The following is an 18,559-nucleotide window of genomic DNA, read 5'->3' on the forward strand; positions in this document are numbered from 1 at the left end:
AATAAATTTAAATAAATAAATAAACAGAAAATACCAGCTATTGAATATGTATTCAATAAATGTCAGCCAAATTGAGGTAATGACAAATATAATAGAAAAAGATCATCAAAATATTACCATAACCTCATTTTGCAATAACCAGAATTTATGACTATGAACTAACATAATTCAGAGAATGGAGTAAAGAGTAACTCTACAAAGGACATGAAATCAAGCATTTTGTTTATTGGGTCATCTTACACATGCACACTGAATTTAAAGGTGATACAACTTCATCGAACTATTAATAAAGTTAGTCTTAAAAAAAAACAAAAACAAAAAACCTAAACTAAACAACTTAGAAAGCAGTACTATTCAAGACTTCCCCACGAACATCTATCACTATCTTTCTGATGGTGATGTTTCTGTTTTAATTGCTTTTTACTCTTATTTAAATCTATTGAATTCAGACAGTGGAAAAACATTAAACTATATACACAAAATTACATTTTAACAGAGCATCTGTAAAGAAAACTATTGTTAATATGTCTTAACAGGGCTTGAGCAGGGAGTGTTGTTTGTTTTTACCTGTGGCTTTCAGAGTTCTCTAAGATATTTTCTTCTTGAGCATTCAGTAACACTTCAGATACTTGATACTGAGCTTCCAATAGGAGAAGAGTGTCTAGATCACAGCATACCACACCTAATAACCTATATAAAAAGGAACAATAAAAGCAGATTTTATAAAATAGATCTTATAAGTTTAGAAACTACTTTTGGTAGGTATCTCAAAGTAACATCTACACATGGGAATACAAATTTTATAAGAAAGATCACATAGTTACTTCAAAAACATTTGTAATCATTTTGATTAGTAATCGACTACAAAGGTTTTTCTCATTGGAATATTATTTAAAGACCATAGACAATTTCTATTCTAGTTTTTTAAAATTATCTAAATCTAGGAATAGTAAGTTTTCAACTACTAATTAAAAAAGTAGATAGGGAACATTAGTAAATCCATAAAAACTACAAATTGTCACCACTTTTTATTCAGCAACTAATTACATAAGGAATGACATAATCATTTTGCTACCAGGAAATGTTCATTAGGGTGAAGTGTCAATGGCTAATTTTATAATTCTCAGATAAAGCTGAGAACACCATATCATACTGATCTATCTCTAAATACAAATGATTTCCACTTGTCTCTCAACACTGCTAAAGTGGAAATCATGTGGCTCCTACTGTGACACAAGAGGACATACACTGCACAATCTATGAAATATTCTTGCTGAGAAAACTGAATGAACCTGAAACTAACCAACAATTATTACACTGTCAGTTTACAGAAAATATAAAAATCAGAGAAATGTTAAAAGATAACAACAAGAAGGAAACAGCAACCAAATCCAGAATTTAGAGAATCCCACACATTATTGTATATTATTTCTTCAGAAAAAAAGGATATAAAAAAGGGATAAGGTAACTTAAAAATTAAAAGCAAAATATCAAGCAAATGTGAAGACTTTGTTCTGATTGTGATTCAGACAAAAACTATAAAGTGCATTTGTAGTCTCATGGGAAAATATGGGTTAGGTACTAGATGAGATCAGGGAAATGGTGCTGATTTTGTTAGATATAACAGTGACAAAGTAGTAATGCTTTTTTTTTTATATATAAACAGACTTTATATGTTAGAGATACATAATGAATTGTTCATAGGTAAAATGGCATATCTGGAATTTGCTTTAAAGTACTTTAAGAAAAGGGGCACCTGGGTGGCTCAGTCCAGTCAGTTAAGCATCTGCCTTTGGCTCAGGTCATGATCTCATGGTTTGTGGGTTCCAGCCCTGCGTAGAGCTCTGTGTTGACAGTTCAGAGTCTGGAGCCTACTTCAGATTCTGTGTCTCCCTCTCTTTCTGCCCCTCTCCCGTTTGTTCTGTGTCCCCCTGTAAGGGTTAAATTGTAGTGTAGGGCTAACGCTTAGCTTGAAAGATAACAACTTTGTTCTGACACTGAGGGTCAAAAGAAAACAGCCTTGCTTTTACTCTTGTAAATCATAGTTCATACTCTTGTGAATCAAGCTTTACCAATGAAGGAAACAAAAGCTCAAAAAAAGAGCATCAGAGACAAGGTCAAGGAGATCCACTGGTTGCAACTTAGCAGCAGAAAGTCTAAAATAATCACCTCATTTGATAACTGTTTCTAACTCATCTGGGAACTGTTTCTCTGTTCTGTTCCCAGATAATGATAAAACGATGTGATCGGCTTTAAAAAACTCTGTACCCTGGCTGTTCGGGGCCACACTCTTATCAAGAGTGTTGGTCCCGATCGGTCGGCCTTGCCTCTCATTGTAATAAACTTTGTTGCGACTGTCACTGGTGCCCGTAGCATTATGTTTCAGGAGTCGCGTGGATGCAACACCCCTCTGTCTCTTAAAAACATATACACATTAAAAAAAAAATTTTAAGTACTGAAGAAAGGGGCGCCTGGTTGGCTCAGTCGGTTAAGTGACCAACTTCCGCTCAGGTCTGATCTCACAGTTCGTGGGTTCCAGTCTCACATCAGGCTCTGTGCTGACAGCTCAAAGCCTGGAGCCTGCTTCGGATTCTGTGTCTCCCTCTCTCTCTCTGCTCCTCCCATGCTTGTGTTCTGTCTCAAAAATAAACAGACATTTAAAAAAATACAATACTGAAGAAAAAAATATGTATGGGAATGGGAGAGAAATAAAACCAGATTGGAAAATAACTGATAATTGGTAAAGATGAGTAATGGGTACACGGAACTCTCATTATACTATTGCTCATTCTGCTTTCTATAGTTTTAAAAATTCTATGATAAAAAAGTATATAAAAAGGATAATGTGAAGGCAATACCAGGTGGCTATGGTAATTGAGTGGTTAGGGACAATTTCTCTGAAAGGTGGCATTTGAGGTCATCCAAGAAGAAACCTTCTAATTACACATTTCTTGATTTATCTTGGAGATATTTTCAAACATAAGCATAAAACCATACTCCTAAGAACATTTACTTCAGAGTTGTGGTCATAAGTGCAAATAAAAAATTTTAAGTGTTCATTAAAAACATGAAGTTTAAATGTTTGGAATAGATTTTATGGTGATATACTATGCAGGTATTAGAACAGAGCTGCTATATATGTTTAGCAAAAGAACTGTCCCCAAGGTATGTTAAGTGAAAAAGGAGAGGCACAAAGCATTGTATACACTGGTATCATTTGAATAACAACAGAAAAGCATTTGAATGCCATTTAGAGAAATGGTCCATGTTTAGTTTATAAAAGTAAAAACATTTTTTGCTTGATAAAATGCAATGAAACCAAAACAAAAGCCTTTTCAGAGTTCTACTTGAAGATTTTAGTGTTAATTGGCATTTCCCCTGTCTCATCCTAGAAATAACTTCAAGGATTAAGGGGGGGGGGGGAAGAAAAGAACTTAACATCAAAATTTCAGCCACAAAATAATTTGAAGGACAGTCAAGGGCAGCCAAAATTGAACAAATACTGCTAAGGGAGAGAAAGAAACTGAGAAAAAAAAGTCATGGCTGACCATGACATGACATGAAAAACACAGCAAAGTAATCCCCCTCCCACACACAAACAAAAGAATTCCTGAGTAAAAACAAATTTCTCATAATTGAGGCATATAACATAGAGGAAAAACCTTATCCTCTGTTTGCAACAGTGGAAAAGGAATACACAAGACAGCAACAAGCAGCAGGAGTATCCCTGGTCCTATTATGTTTCTTAGAAGGAGGAAGGTAGAACAAGGAGTCAGACAAATCAATGATTAATTATTGGTTATAGAGAATTATTAATAACAAAACTACCTGCATATTAAGATGGGTGGGGACAACACAAAAAAGGGACAAACACACACACCCAAAACTTAGGCCTAGCTAACTAGAAACATGACCCTGCTTTCTCATCAACATGAGCCTCCTACAAACAGCTGATAATGAAATAATTCACATCTCTCCAAAAAGAAATACCATAAGATATACACAAAGATGCTCCAAGAAAGAAGAGGAAAATAACAGGATGAACAGATGACACATACAAATACACACACACACACAAACACACACACACACACACACACACACACACAGAGGCATTTAAGCCTCTAGGCATTAAAGACTTGAAAACTATGACCAAATGATTTTCCATGAATTAAGTTGTATAAATGTATCAGAATACATTGTACAACTTATATAATGTCAGTTATATCTCAACTTTAAAGTGTTATAGGTCAATTACCTCTTAATATAAAAAAAGTTTAATAAAAGCAATGGTCTCCAATAAAGTCTGTGCACAAAGTAGAGCTGTACAAGCACAGGGAAAGAAACAGCAAAACAAACAAAAAACAAAAAGAAGAAAACAAAACAAAAAACCTCACGGAATTTAAAATACAAACCAGCAAAGCTGAGAAAAGAAAAAGAATAAAACTGTTATAAAAATTAAAGCACAATTGGAAACAGAAGAAACACACACAGGAAGACTTAAGAGTGTGGAAAATATAATAGAAATAAAGAGTTTAAATGATCAATTTCTTGATAAGAAAAGAGAACCTCGCAGAACACATCTTTAAAGATATTAGTCAAGAGATTCTTTCTGAGACAAAAGAAGCCATGAATCTAAGAATATAAGTATAAAACATGTCCCAGGGTAAACTGAACCAGAGAAGTCAACAGGGTGACAGAGCCTAGTAAAGCTATTAGATTTATAGAGAAAGAACCATTGGGGTATCCAGGAAAAAAGATCAAGTCACTGTAAGAAGGCGTGTGGGTGTGAGGCCGGGTGTTGTGTAGAGAGTCAAACTGGTCTCAGACTTTCCACAGCAACATTCAATGCCAGCAGAACAATGGAATAACACTAGGAAGAGGTCTAACATCAGAACACATTACAAAGCTGTAGAAATTTTAAAAGTGCAGTAATGACATGTGAATTAAAAAAAAGAAAATCCAGATACAGACTCAATTATGTAAAGGAATTTATAATTACATCAAGAGAAGAGAGAATTTCCTGATGGACTGAATATGTGGAGCAGAAGAAAGACAGATATCAAGGATATCTCTATATATTTTGTTAAAAAATTGGAAGGATCAACTAAGTTATAAGGCTTTAAGTTATGAAGGTGGAGGGCGACACAGAGACCTTTACGCTTTCTCTCAGCTACTAATCAGTGAACAGGAAATGAAACTGACCCTCAATGTCCTCTGGTTTATGTTTGAAAGAAGGGGTCCATAGGATCTGGATGTACAATGAGATGATCCATGGTGAACTAGAGCAACTCTGAAAGCAAATACACATCAGACAGAATTCTCCTCAGTACAGAATGAGTAAATAGAAACTTTAACAAGTGATGTATCCTTTTTAAGGTCTTACAAGTACTAGCAATAATGTAAAGCTTAGCAAATTTGGCCCAGCAATAAATTAAAACAATAGCATACTATGACCAAGTACAGTTCATTCCAGGAAGAAAAGGACAGTTTAATATTAAAACATCTCCTGATGTAATTCATAACATCAATATGTAATAGAAAAGAACCATATAACCAGATGCTTAAAAGCTACTTAAGATTCAACATCCACTCTCTATTCCCTGCCCTCCAAAAAATTCTAAGTAAATTAAAGAAAGGTTACTTCTTTAATTTGATTTAAAAAACAGATTTATCTCAGTGCAAGAGCTAAAAGCATAAACAGGAAATGCATTCCCATTAAGATCATGAGGAAGGCAAAATTGTCTAATATTATTTAACATTGTTCTAGGAGTTTAAGCCAAATGTAAAAAAAAAAAATGATAAAACCATCTGAAAGAAGACAATAAAACTGTTTATTTGGAAACCACTCCTCCATGACATAAAATTCAATTTACTTAATTTTAAGAAACACTGGTTGAATACCTAAGTGCCAACTTGTTATTTGAAGTGCCCAGGATACATCACTGAATACAAGTGCACAAAACTCCCAGTCCTTATGGAAAGCAAAATGTTACATGAGGGGAAGACAATAAACAAAATAAAAAGTTAAACAAAACACAGCACGGATGTAACTAAAGCAGATAAGTGAACAAAGAGATTTAATAAGCGGATGATAGGGATGGATAACTATACGTGATTTTAAACAAGGTGATTAGGAAAGACCTCACCAAGAAGGTGAAACACTTCAGTAAAGACCTGTAAGAAATGAGGAAGCAAGCCATGGAGCTATCTGGAGGAAGAGGGTTCCAGGCAAAACGTACAGCTTGAGCAAACGACCTAAGGTGAGCGCATGTCTGGCATGGTTCAAGAATGAGGTGGTCAATATAGCTGAAGTGGAATAAACAAGAGAGAAGTATAAGGAGATGAGGTCAAATTAATAAATACTAGGCATCCAGATCATATAGGACTCTGCAAGACCATTGTTAAGAGCTCCAAATTTTTCTTTTGAGAACAGTGTAGTAAGGTTTCATCCTGATAAGAGAAAGAAACCCTGTGAGTAAAGAATTGACATGATCTGATTTGTGTTTTAATGGGATCACTCTGGTTGTATACAAAATAGGCTGAAATTAGGCAGTGACACAGATATACCAGTTTTAAAAAAAACTACAGCAATAATTTAGATAAGATAGTGGCTTAAAACAGGGTTTTGTCAGTAAAGAATCTATTGATCAGAAGAATAGCTCTGGGATGAACAGACTCTTGGAGTGGTCCCCAAGATCCCCACCTTCCTGGTACTCATGTCCTGGAGTGATCCCCTTGAATGTAGGCAGGACCAATGACTGGCCTCTAATCAGAGAGTGTTAAAGGTGAGAGAACAGATGTGATTATATGATTATATTACATAAGACTCTATCCCTTTCTTGTTGGAGTCTCTCTCCTCAGCTGGCTTTGAAGAAGCAAGCAGCCATGCTGGGGAAAACCAGGTACCACCATGTAGCCTCCAGGAGTTGAAGACAGCCTTCGAAGGACAACCTGCAGAAGCCTCTAGGCAGCAAGAAAACAAGGCCCTCGGTCCTAAGACCAAGAGAAACTAAATTCCACCGACAATCTGTGTGAGTTTTGAAACAGAATCTTCCCTAATTGAGCTCACATGAGACACAGACCCAGCTGACACCTTGATTATGAGACTGTGGACAGAGGACCCAGCTAGGTATCCTAGTACCTAGACAGAAACTGGGATAATGAATGTGTGTTGTTTCAAGCCACAGAGTTTGTGGTAATACATTATAGACAAATAGAAAAAAACTCCAAGATTTATATCTAACCAACTAAAAGTATGATGTACCATTTGGTTGATATATCAAAAACAACTAGAAACAAGAGGACTCTCTTTCTGCCCCTCCTGAGATTCTCTCTCTCTGCCTCTTGCTCACTCCACTCTTTCCCTCTCAAAAAACAAAAAAACAAAAAAACCCAAAAACCAAAAAAAACAACAAAAAAATAAAAACAAGAGGAAAAAAATTACGTGTGTATGTGTGTGAATATATGAGATATATGAATACGAGAATTATGTAGGGTGACCAGTAACAAAGAAACTAAAAATAATTTACATATAACTTACCAGTAATAACCAATTAAAACATTACCATGGAAAAGAAAATTGTGTTAACAATAGCCAAAAAAAAAAAAAAAAAAAAAGTAGAACATAAAAGATACCAATAAGAAATGCACAGGACCCATATATGCAGAGAGCTAAAGAACGTGAACAATTTTAGACACAGTAACTATCTAGATTACAAATTAAATATTATACAGATGTGTATTCAATTCAGTTATGAAGTTAGTTTAAATGTAAATTATGCAAAAATTTAATAAAAATTTAAGCTTTTTGTAAGAGTTCAACAAAACGCTTCCACTAATAACCTAAAATTTTTTAACAGAATTATGAAATGAATGAATAATTTGTAAATACACTAAATCTAATAGACTCTTATCAGATGCTTACCATCTTCTAAACTTGGGAGAGGTATAACATATTTAGTCTCACAACTCTGTGAGGAAGTTTATCACTGACTCCATTCCACATATGAGGAAACAAAAGCACAGAGAGGTCAAAAGTCTTGCCTAAGATCACTCTGGCAATGTGTTCCAGGGTCCATGTTCTTTACCACAGACTGATACTGTCACATACTATAGTACATACTGGGGAACATAACATTAGGCTACCGATATTAAATTCACAAAAGATATAGAAGACCTCTTTGGAAAGAATACATTTTAATGAGAGTAATTAAAGAACACTTAAACTAAATAGAGATATATACCATGTTGACAGACTGGAAAACTCAATATTATAAAGATGTCAATTAACTAATTATTGATCTGTAGATTCACTCCAATGATAATTAAAATCACAATGAGCTGCTTTGTGTGACTGACTATAAAAAGAAAGAAAATAAAACTAAAAGTAGCCAAGATATATTTTGAAAAAGAATATAGTGGACAGAATTGTTCTATCAGTTATTATAATTTATTACCAAAGCAGTAATATACTAATTAAAACATTGTGATACTTGTACAAGATGAACAAAATCCAATTGAACAGAATCACAAATTCAGAAACAGACCTTTACTATCCAGATGCCTGTTTTGCAAAACAATGAAAAATTATGCATGCATGTATACAAATAAATATGTGGCTGACATTTCACGTGTAATAGAGTTGTTTATAATAGCCCAAAGTGGAAAACTGGAAATAACCCAAATGTCCACCAATAGCATAATATATAAACAAAACACAATATATTCATGCAATGGATTATGCAGCAATGAAAAAAAATTAACTGAAATACATGCAACATTAATCTTAGAAACAATGCTACACAGAAAAGGTCAGACATGATAGAATATACAGTTTATGCTACCATTAATATAAAGTTCCAAAAGCAGCAAATTAAAATATATTGTTTAGGAATACTTTCCTATGTAGAAAAAAATACAAAGTAAACCAACAAAGTAAATTTAGCCATAAAAGTCAGAATATTGGTTACCATTAGGGGGAATGAAGGGACTCAGGATCAAACAAAATGAATAGTGCTAATAACTTCTCTTTGTTTACTCAATGGAAATTATGTGGATATTTATTTTACAATAATTTGTTAAGTTATAGGTTTATATTTTAATGCAATATTTATATTTTAATATTTTGTAAAACTTTAAGTGTTATGCTAGGTGGGTAATGAGAAGTCATTACATCCATAAGACGTATAAACATGTATGGAACAAATAAACAAATCCAGAACACTAATAAGAAATGCAAACTCTAATAATTATGCACAAAGATTGTTGTAAGACTCAATAGCAACTAATACCATTTACTACCCAATTATGTAATCATCTAATAAACAGATCTTAATGGCTTATTAATTATACCAGCATATGTATATGAACTAGCAGTCAGACTAAACGTGGGAAGAAAAGCCTAAGACTTTTTTTTTTAGCCTAATCTTCATATTAAGGGTAGGTTTACAAAGTGAATAGAAGTGTACAAATTATTTTATACCCACTAACCTACAAAAATGACCATAAAAACATGTCTCAAGATGTAAATATGAGTAGGTTTATAAACAACAAACTGTCAAGCTTAATTTTTTGTTGGCCCCAACCCCAATTTCCTGAGTTATAAAAAAATAATCTGTTTATTTCATATATAAAACAAGCTGGTTATATCCAGAAGTATTCCGAAGAAAGTCAACAATTAGCCAAGGTAAATTCAAATTTATAGGTAAACTGGATAAAAATTTAGTGGCATATTTTCAGTTTTTTTTTAATGAACAGAGAAAAAATATTTAAATAATTTAAAGTAGGTTTATGTAAAAATATCAACAGTAAGTTATACAGGCAAATTTCAGAACAGTGTGTGTATTTATATACACATCCGTCTCTCTCAGCATACAGTGAGGAGTAGATTAACTCTACCTACCCCAGACCCAACCCTTCTTAGGTTAGGCATTTTTAGGTTATTTTTATTGAAATAACTTTCCATACATCATAAGACAGACAGTAGCCAAAGATCTTAGCTATTCTTTTAACCCTGATTTCATGCAATGCTAAACAATTTTACCCATGCTATTATAGTCTTATGGCTCCCATGAGCCCAAACAGTCTAGCACCCTAGGGGATATGGGGCTGCTATTGAAGGTGGTGAAGATACAAAGAGTTTGTCCACAGCAAAGCTTTTGGAGGCATGACAAATGACTAAAGTGGGGAGGGATCCAGGCACCTTTAACTCTGAAAGCATTTGGATGCCTGTGGTGATAGTGAGCCAACTCTATTGCCTCATTTGAGCCAGGTTTTGATGACATCCAATAACCTGACATCCCATAATCCAGGTTTCTCAGCTACTGAAGGCTAAATCCCTATCTCTATTAGACATTTAATGCTACACACATAAGCATCATCTCTAGACAAATAATCCAGAGAAATCATATTGTCACAAGAGAAGATCTAACAAGTGAATTAAATTTTCTGTCAAGAAATAGACATCTCTAAAATACATTACTCAAATAAAATGGCCACAATTCATACACTGTATTTGGGGGAAAAAAAACAAAAAAATATTGATGGAGAGTCTCAGAGTTTTCCCAGTCTTTTCATAACAGTGGAAAGCCAACCATGTTTTTATTGTTGATATCAAAACTCTCTGAAATACTAAACACTGGCTGTGAGCCTGTGCAACAACCTTCCCATATACATCAGAAATTGGAAGCACTGCTCAATCTGCCCAATGTTCTTGTGTTTCCCTAAGCCTTAGTGTTTGTTCTTTATATGTAACAAAAGACATCAAGATAAAGTCTCTTTACAAGAGCCAATTAACAAACCCTATACAAATGATTTGATGCTGATTTGGCCAATGTTAACACCAGAAGCAGTCTGCTTTCACTGACATGGACAGTAGTAATGCAACTGTAGAATTTCATCAAAACTTAGTCCCAGATCCTTTTGATTGTCCTACCATCCCTCAGGTTATCATGAAAAACTACTCTACAATGTTAAACAGACCTGCCTCGGAGGGAAGAAGTAGCTAGTACTCTAGATATTTTAGTGGAAAATAAGTGTGGCAGAGAATGATAGATCCATATAAATTGAGAGGTTTGCCATCTCAAGGAGGTTTCAGTACCAGTGGCCTAGAATGTCAAGATATCCCATGTGTATTACTAAATCTTATACTATTTACTACCAAGAAAGTAACACTATGCACAATTTTAGCCTTTTTGAATTCTGGAAGCAATACCTCTGGATGTGCTGCTCTTAACTACTTATCAAGTAACCCTTAACTACCAACTTTGTGTGACCTAAAGGCTAGAATAAGATCTAAAATCCAGGATACTCCAAATCAAGAAAATGTACCACGTGAGCCTTTAGTCCAGCAGATTCAATGTTGGTCGAAGTCTAATGGCTGATGAGATACTACACCAAGTTTCTGGCAAGGGGAAATATAAGATTTACACAAGGGCTCCTATAATTTGGAGTCAATCCATGTTTATTGTTAATAAATATTCTCATTTGATGAACATAATCCTTAGTCTCTGCCATCATGGCCACTGGGTCATAGGCCATTTGAGTAAGCACTAGGGTAGCCAAGGAAAGAGACTGACCTATCAACAAAAGGATTATTTTTCCTCCTTTACAGAAGGAGAGATCCCTTCAAGGTCATTAACATGAGTCAAAACTATTATCTCAGTCTGGGTATAATCTCAGAAGACCATTTATACACCTCTTCTACCAGTCTTCTTAAACCAATCCTTCAATTTTTTTTTTTAATTTTCTCTGAGTCCCTGACCATCCAGCACAACCATTAGGTATGTTCCATAAGTTTATAAATCAGTATCTAAAGCCATATCTCCTTCTATATTAAAGAAAAAGTAACTCCCCAAGTTATATTATGTTTTGTAACTCCCCATTATATTATGAAAGTTTCCATCCCTTAGAAGTCTTGAAAAACTTCCAAACCATCATTTCTTACTAAGAAAGCACCTCCATCAGAAAGAAGAAGTAAACCAAGAAATAAGAAATTTGATCCTAGGTAAAAGAGGATCCAACTCAGAAAAATAGACAAAAGCAATTCCCAGAATGATGAAGGGAAATCCCAGAAGACTGACACATAGGGTCAAAAGATCCTCCAGGACAAAATTAAACAAAGAGATGTGATACAAGGAAAAAAGCTAATATATTACCTGTATCTATACCTGTAAAGTATGTATACTTTAGCTTATTATATGTTTTCACAACTATGAATAGGAAATGGCTCCCTGCCCTCGAGAACATGAAAGCTTGAGACTATAAAAACATAATTGGAAAGAATGATATTAAGGCATCTTGGCATTACGTTTGAAAGCAGTACAAACGGTATGGGTCAGGTATTACATTCTCTGGAACAAGACTATCTGGGTTCAAATACCAGCTTCACTAATTACTAGCTGTGTCACCTTAAGCAAATGGCTTCACTTTTCTATAGCTCAGTGGAGTCATTTGTAGGAGACAAGGGTACCTACTTCACAGGGTTGTTATGAAATTAAGTGTTTAAATGTGAAGCAATATCAGTACCGAGGACATAATGAGCCCTACTTAACTGCTATGCTATGCAGTGGCAGCAGTATCTTTTTAATGATAGTCTAGGGATATATTAGTAAATATGTAAAAAATGAAGCAAATGAATCATGCAGTTAATAACTTCAGGAGAAATAAATACTAGGAAAAGTGAAATAGTCATAGTATACTACTTGGCTCACAAAGAAATATTTATATAGATGTAAAAATGTCATCTTTTAATAGCGACTTAATCAAGTTTGTGATAAAACTACACAACAGGGAGAGGGAAAGCAGAGGACATCTAAATCCTAAGCTTCTAAAATCTCTAATGACAAGATAAAATCTAAAATTTAAAAATCAAAACATACTATAAATATGTACTTAAAATCTGGAGGTGATGGACACCTGGGTGGCTCAGTTGGCTAAGTGTCCAACTCTTGACTCACTGTTCATGGGATCGAGTTCCACATTGGGCTCGCGCTGACACCACAAAGCCTGCTTGGGATTCTCTCTCAAAATAAGTAAACAAACATTTTTTAAAAAAATATCTGGAGGTGAATACCAAAAATACCAATTCAAGGAATTGAAGGTGGCAGCCTCTGAAGACAGGGACTTGGGTGTAGAGAAGAATGGGCAGAGGATTACTCTTCATTCTTAAATGATTTCCCATCCTATTTGGCTTTTTAAACAATATATCTTTATTACTTTAATAAAAATAAATTAAAAATATTTGGTAGATGTCACATAGACCATGAACAAATATCTTCTTTAGCTGCTCTGCCAAAGAAGATAAATACAGATTCTGTGCTGGAAGGGTAAAGTAAACTTTAAGCCACACAAAATCTGGACCTTTACTCAGGCCTTTCCTTTGTTCAATAGATAAAACAAAAACAAATACAAATACATTTGTGTTCTAAGCTCTAAATTATTTCTTTTCAGATCTTTTTACCTTATCAAATTTTATCTCTAATGTAATGAAAGTCCCTATGATTTAATTTTTTTCATACAGAAAAATGTTGTGGGTAAAGAAGTTATGAAAAAAAAGACTTAAATTGCCAATTTGACAACACAAATGAGTTTAGCTTGCTTACATAAAAACCTGAAACAAAATTCGTCCTTTCAAGGATTCAGGCTTAACAATAGAAAGCTTGCATTATGGACCTCAAAACTAGAATCTTCTGAAGGGAGGGAGAAAAAAAAATCAAAGTATACAAACTATACTCAGAATTTCAGAGCAAGGATTATCAACCAGGTCACCAGACTCCTAAGATTGCAAGACTTTGTGCTAAACATTAAGAATCAAATTGGAGCGCGTGGGTGGCTTGGTCAGTTAAGTGTCCCAACTCTTGATTTCAGCTCAGGTCATGATCTCATGGTTTGTGAGTTTGAGCCCCACACTGGGCTCTGTGCTGCCAGTATAGATATCGGGATATTCTCTCTCTCCCTCTCTTCCTCCCTCCCTCCCTCTCTACCTCTTCCCTGCTAGCACGTGTGTACTATTTCTCATTTTCTCACTCAAAATAAACTTAAAAAAGCTAAAAAAAAAAATTGGTCACTGCATTCAATAGATAACAATGTATTGGTTATATGCATATTGATAATATTAATTTTAATTGGTCCTATAAGTTTTATAATAGTATATATTTTATACACATTATAAAATATAAGCATACTAAGGGCTTTTTATGCATTGGTAAAAAAAATGTTAACATGTTTGATTCTATTAAGCCAAATAATTTATAGACATCCAATTTATCACTACAGATGCATCAAGTATAGATGCTGTCCAAGAGACATCAATATATCTGTGAATCTTCACTAATAATATAACTAGCATAACCTAGTTATAATAAAAAGACTCGTCTCTGGCCAGATTGTTCTGTTATCAGTGTGGTCAGGAATGATGTGCATCAGCTCACACTAACCTGCTGTAAGCCTTCTGTGAGGTTCCTTGTCAATCCTGACCTGAGGATAGCCCACTATACCCTATGTGAGCCAGGATGCTAAGAGCTCTGAAGCTGAATCTTAGGCCCAACTATCACAAGGAAGATACATTGTTTCATCTCAGATGCAAAGAAGCCTCCCAATCTAGTGTAGAAATGGGCATTTTATATCCCTGCAAAACTGTATTTTGAAATATCACACACAATATATATTTCTCTTTCTCCTTCACCCCTACCTCCTTCCCCTACCCATATGTGATTTGAAAACTGCAAGTTCATGATGTAAAGGTCTATAATTCCTTATCTATAAATCTTAGGGCCAAGAATCTAGAATTTTTATGGATTTAGCAACAAAATACATTATACACAGAATCTGGAATAACACTTCATAATCAAGCATATAATACTTTTTCAGCAAAAGACTGATACTCAAATTAGGCAGGCTAAATAAAGACTAAAGAGTCTCACATAATTTCAGATAAGATTAGGTGCAGACGGAAAATAAGTTACAAAAAATTTTAGTTTTAAAATTTAAGATTTTTTTTCTGATTTTTAGAATTTAAAGAGATTGTGGCACTTGAAGCAAGGTGATACCAAAGTAACATTAATAATATTTATAAGTTAGAAGAATGTGTCTCTAATGCACGGGATACAAAAATTTATTTTAAAAATCCAGCCATCTCTGATTTCAGTCCATTTCTGGAAGTGAAAAATTGGTGTTTCTTAATGTGAATGTTATTTGAACATTTGAAGGAATAAAGCAATATCTTAAATTTGGGACTAATCCCTTCACTTGTTTTGGAATTTATCTTGAATACGGCAGATCCCCCAAGTGTCTGCTAATAACCGAAATCAAACCTGACCACACGAATAATTCTCTGTTCTTAATTACCACATACTTTGTAATTTACTTTCAAATATATCATAAATGTGAGCAGGTGGCACTTGTCCAGCATACCTAGATAGTTCTGTGAAGTTTAGCCTTAGCTACCATCTCTGCTTGAAGAAATTTGAAACATGTTCTTTGTTTACCTCATGCCTGAAGTCATAAGCCTTTTCTCTCTACCCTGCCACTTTTTCCCTATTATTTCTTCCTTGAATACACTCAATCAACACATTTCATTTCTACCAACATTCTGAATACTTGCATGTATGCATCATGATAAATTCCATAAGTTAGTCATTAACTCTGTAATCAAATGCATTGGTCAAGATAAGCACAAACAGTACAAAAATCCAACACAAAAGATCTCCTTCTGATCAGCACATAAAAACTAGCTAGCAGAAATGCAATGCCTAATTCCCTGCCTGTTGATCAAAACCAAGAAAAGGGACATGGATTATACACACAACATACTCCAAATCTGGAGATTAAGTTTCTGATGTGTATACAACCATATCTGGAGAGGAGAAAGGGGGAGTTAGAGTCAGTCTGCCAATAAAACTAGTAAGCTGAGGCTGTAGAGATCCTACTCCACTCGCTCTGAGTACCAAATTCATACCTGTTTCAGAAAATGCTCTGGGATCCCCTGAAGCTAGAGGTTGGTTTGGACTTCTGTAAAGTTCAGAATATAGTTTTTGGATTTACTGAGTTTGCTGACCTTGCAGATATGCAGAGCCAGAGGTTCAATAAAATTGGATATATCATGAAGGGAAAGCTTCGAGATTGATACATAGATAAGGGCTATAGTCAGTACAGAACGGATTGTTGAAGCCACTGAACAGAAAAAGAGGTAAAAGTATGAAGACATACTAGAAGGAATCCAACTGAAAAGGTAACTAGAGGAAGAGGAAAAAGAATCATCAAATACAAAGGACAAAAAGGAATCCAGAAATAAAAAGAGAACAAAGTTACAGAATTCCCAAGAAAGACCATTCATAGCAGTGCAGCACTCAGTAGGAATTCATAAATATTTTCTGAATGAACAAGTAAATGATAGGAAAAAGTGTCGCTAGTGGGTGGAATATAAAATGGCACAGAGAGATAAAGTAAAAGGAGTCATGAAAAGAGGGAAGATAGAAATACAGAGGATTCGAATATGTGCCTACTCTTTAACATAGCAAGTCTGTTTTTAAGGATGTTGTAAAGATAATTATGGGCATAGAGATACTTATAAAAACGTATAATATTTTTTAAAATATTTTTAAGAACAAAGAAGGGAAAAGATAAAAGAGATAATTAAATAAATTAAATTATTAATAAATTAATAAAATTTAATAAATATTTAATAAAAATTAATAAAAATAAATTAAATTATAATAAATATAATTTAAAATATTTAAAATATAAAAATTTTTTAAAATATTTTTAAAATATTTAAAATTTTTTAAAATAAATTTATTTTTTAATAACCTACATGTCTAAACAGAGAAAACTGGAACTCGTTGATGTATTAGATTATTCAATCTTTTAAAATTGTGCATATATGAACATTTAAAGGTATGAAATAATTTAAAATTAAGTAAAAAAGGCTTTATTGTATTAAAACAATAAAGCTATTTACAAAAAACATATCCCGCTAAAAAATGAAAATATTGGCATGAGAGTTTAGTGGTAATTATCTCTAAGAGGAAGACTAACAAGTATGCTTTGTTTTCATTATTTTCTAGTTATTCTATATAAATGGGAATTCTTTGATTAAATAAGAATTTGAATCCATTACAGAGGTCTTTAATTATAATAGATTATCAGTTTCTTCAAATAAACCTAAAACTAAATACTGTATGTGTGCAAGTACATGTGTATACAAAATCCAAAATGTGGATCGTTTTGTAGTCATATTAAATTCTAATTTATGATTAAGTAAAGATTGCAAGAGATAATTCTAAAATTACTTATTAGTAATGTCAATCAGAATTAAAGCTAGTTAGCATCTGGGTCACGGGGAATAAATAATTTTGTGATTTGTTGTGACAGACTATTAACACTTGTCTATGTCTGTTAAAATAACCACACTGGTTCTAAACTTAAAACTATTTTTTTTTGTCTTCATGTCATCTTATAGGTCAGATTTTTTTGTCATAGAAGATGATCATGCATAAAACTGTTGTACTGTGTATACAATTTACTGTCGGGGTAAATGTAAAATAACAAACAGCAAGTGATAAATTTTAAAGTCTGTTCTATAAATACAGATTTCTCAGTTTGGTTATTTTTTCTTTTGCTTTTTTTAAAGAAAACTAACAATAGGCCACATTAGAGTTTCAAATAAAGGAGGAATAAGTTTTAGGAGAACTATATTAACATCTCTTTAACCATATTAAATTTTAATGTGTATACTTAATGAAGAATTACTATATAAGATTTAGTTGTTAAAAATGTGCAATTCTATCGTCTAATTAAAACTTAATTTGGGGTTTCATATAAAGAAAACTTGACACTGAATGATATAATCTTTCTCCATGAGATACAGTTTTTATAATAAAAAAATATTTTAGGCATGAGCATAACATTCCTCTAAGTCAAGACGGTTAAGAATGGCTGACACCTGTCAGAATGGCTGAATTGTTGGGGGGAATGTAAACTGGTCCAGCTACTTGGGAAAACAGTATGGAGGTTCCTAGAGAATTTTAAAATAGAACTACCTTATAATCTAACAATTCCATTTCTGGGTATTTATCTGAAAACAAAAACACTAATTTTATATTTATGCACCCCCATATTCACTGCAGGATTATGTACAATAGCCAAGATATGCAAACAACCTAAAGGTCTACCAATGGACAAATGGCTGAAGAAAATGTAGTATATACGCAATAGAATATTACTCAGTCATAAGAAAATGAAATCTTACCATCTGCAACAACATGGATGAAATTTGAGGGAATTATACTAAGTGAAATAAGTCAGACAGAGAAAAGAAATACTGTATGTTCTCACTTACATGTGGAATCCCAAAACAACCAAACTCAAATACAGAGAACCAACTGGTAATTGCCAGAGGTGGGGAGTGGGGAGTGGGGGGAAATATATAAAGAGAGTCAAAAACAAACTTTCAGTTATAAAATAAGCCATGGAGATGTAATGTATAGCATGGTGATTACAGTTAATACAGAACTGCATACTTAAAAGTTGCTAAGAGTAAATCTTGAAAGTTCTAATC

The 18,559-nt window shown here is 33.6% G+C and overlaps 1 protein-coding gene across 1 annotated transcript in view; it reads right to left on the minus strand.

Moving 5' to 3' along the window:
• The window catches only part of TBC1D32 (TBC1 domain family member 32), a 201,163-nt gene that overhangs the window by 74,465 nt on the left and 108,139 nt on the right, over nucleotides 1–18,559 (minus strand). Inside the window, 1 exon segment of the mRNA XM_030316251.1 lies at nucleotides 568–690. Coding sequence (XP_030172111.1) covers nucleotides 568–690 — 123 coding nt within the window.

The sequence above is a fragment of the Lynx canadensis genome, chromosome B2 (genome assembly GCF_007474595.2).
Source record: "Lynx canadensis isolate LIC74 chromosome B2, mLynCan4.pri.v2, whole genome shotgun sequence".
In the NCBI taxonomy this organism is placed as follows: domain Eukaryota; kingdom Metazoa; phylum Chordata; class Mammalia; order Carnivora; family Felidae; genus Lynx; species Lynx canadensis.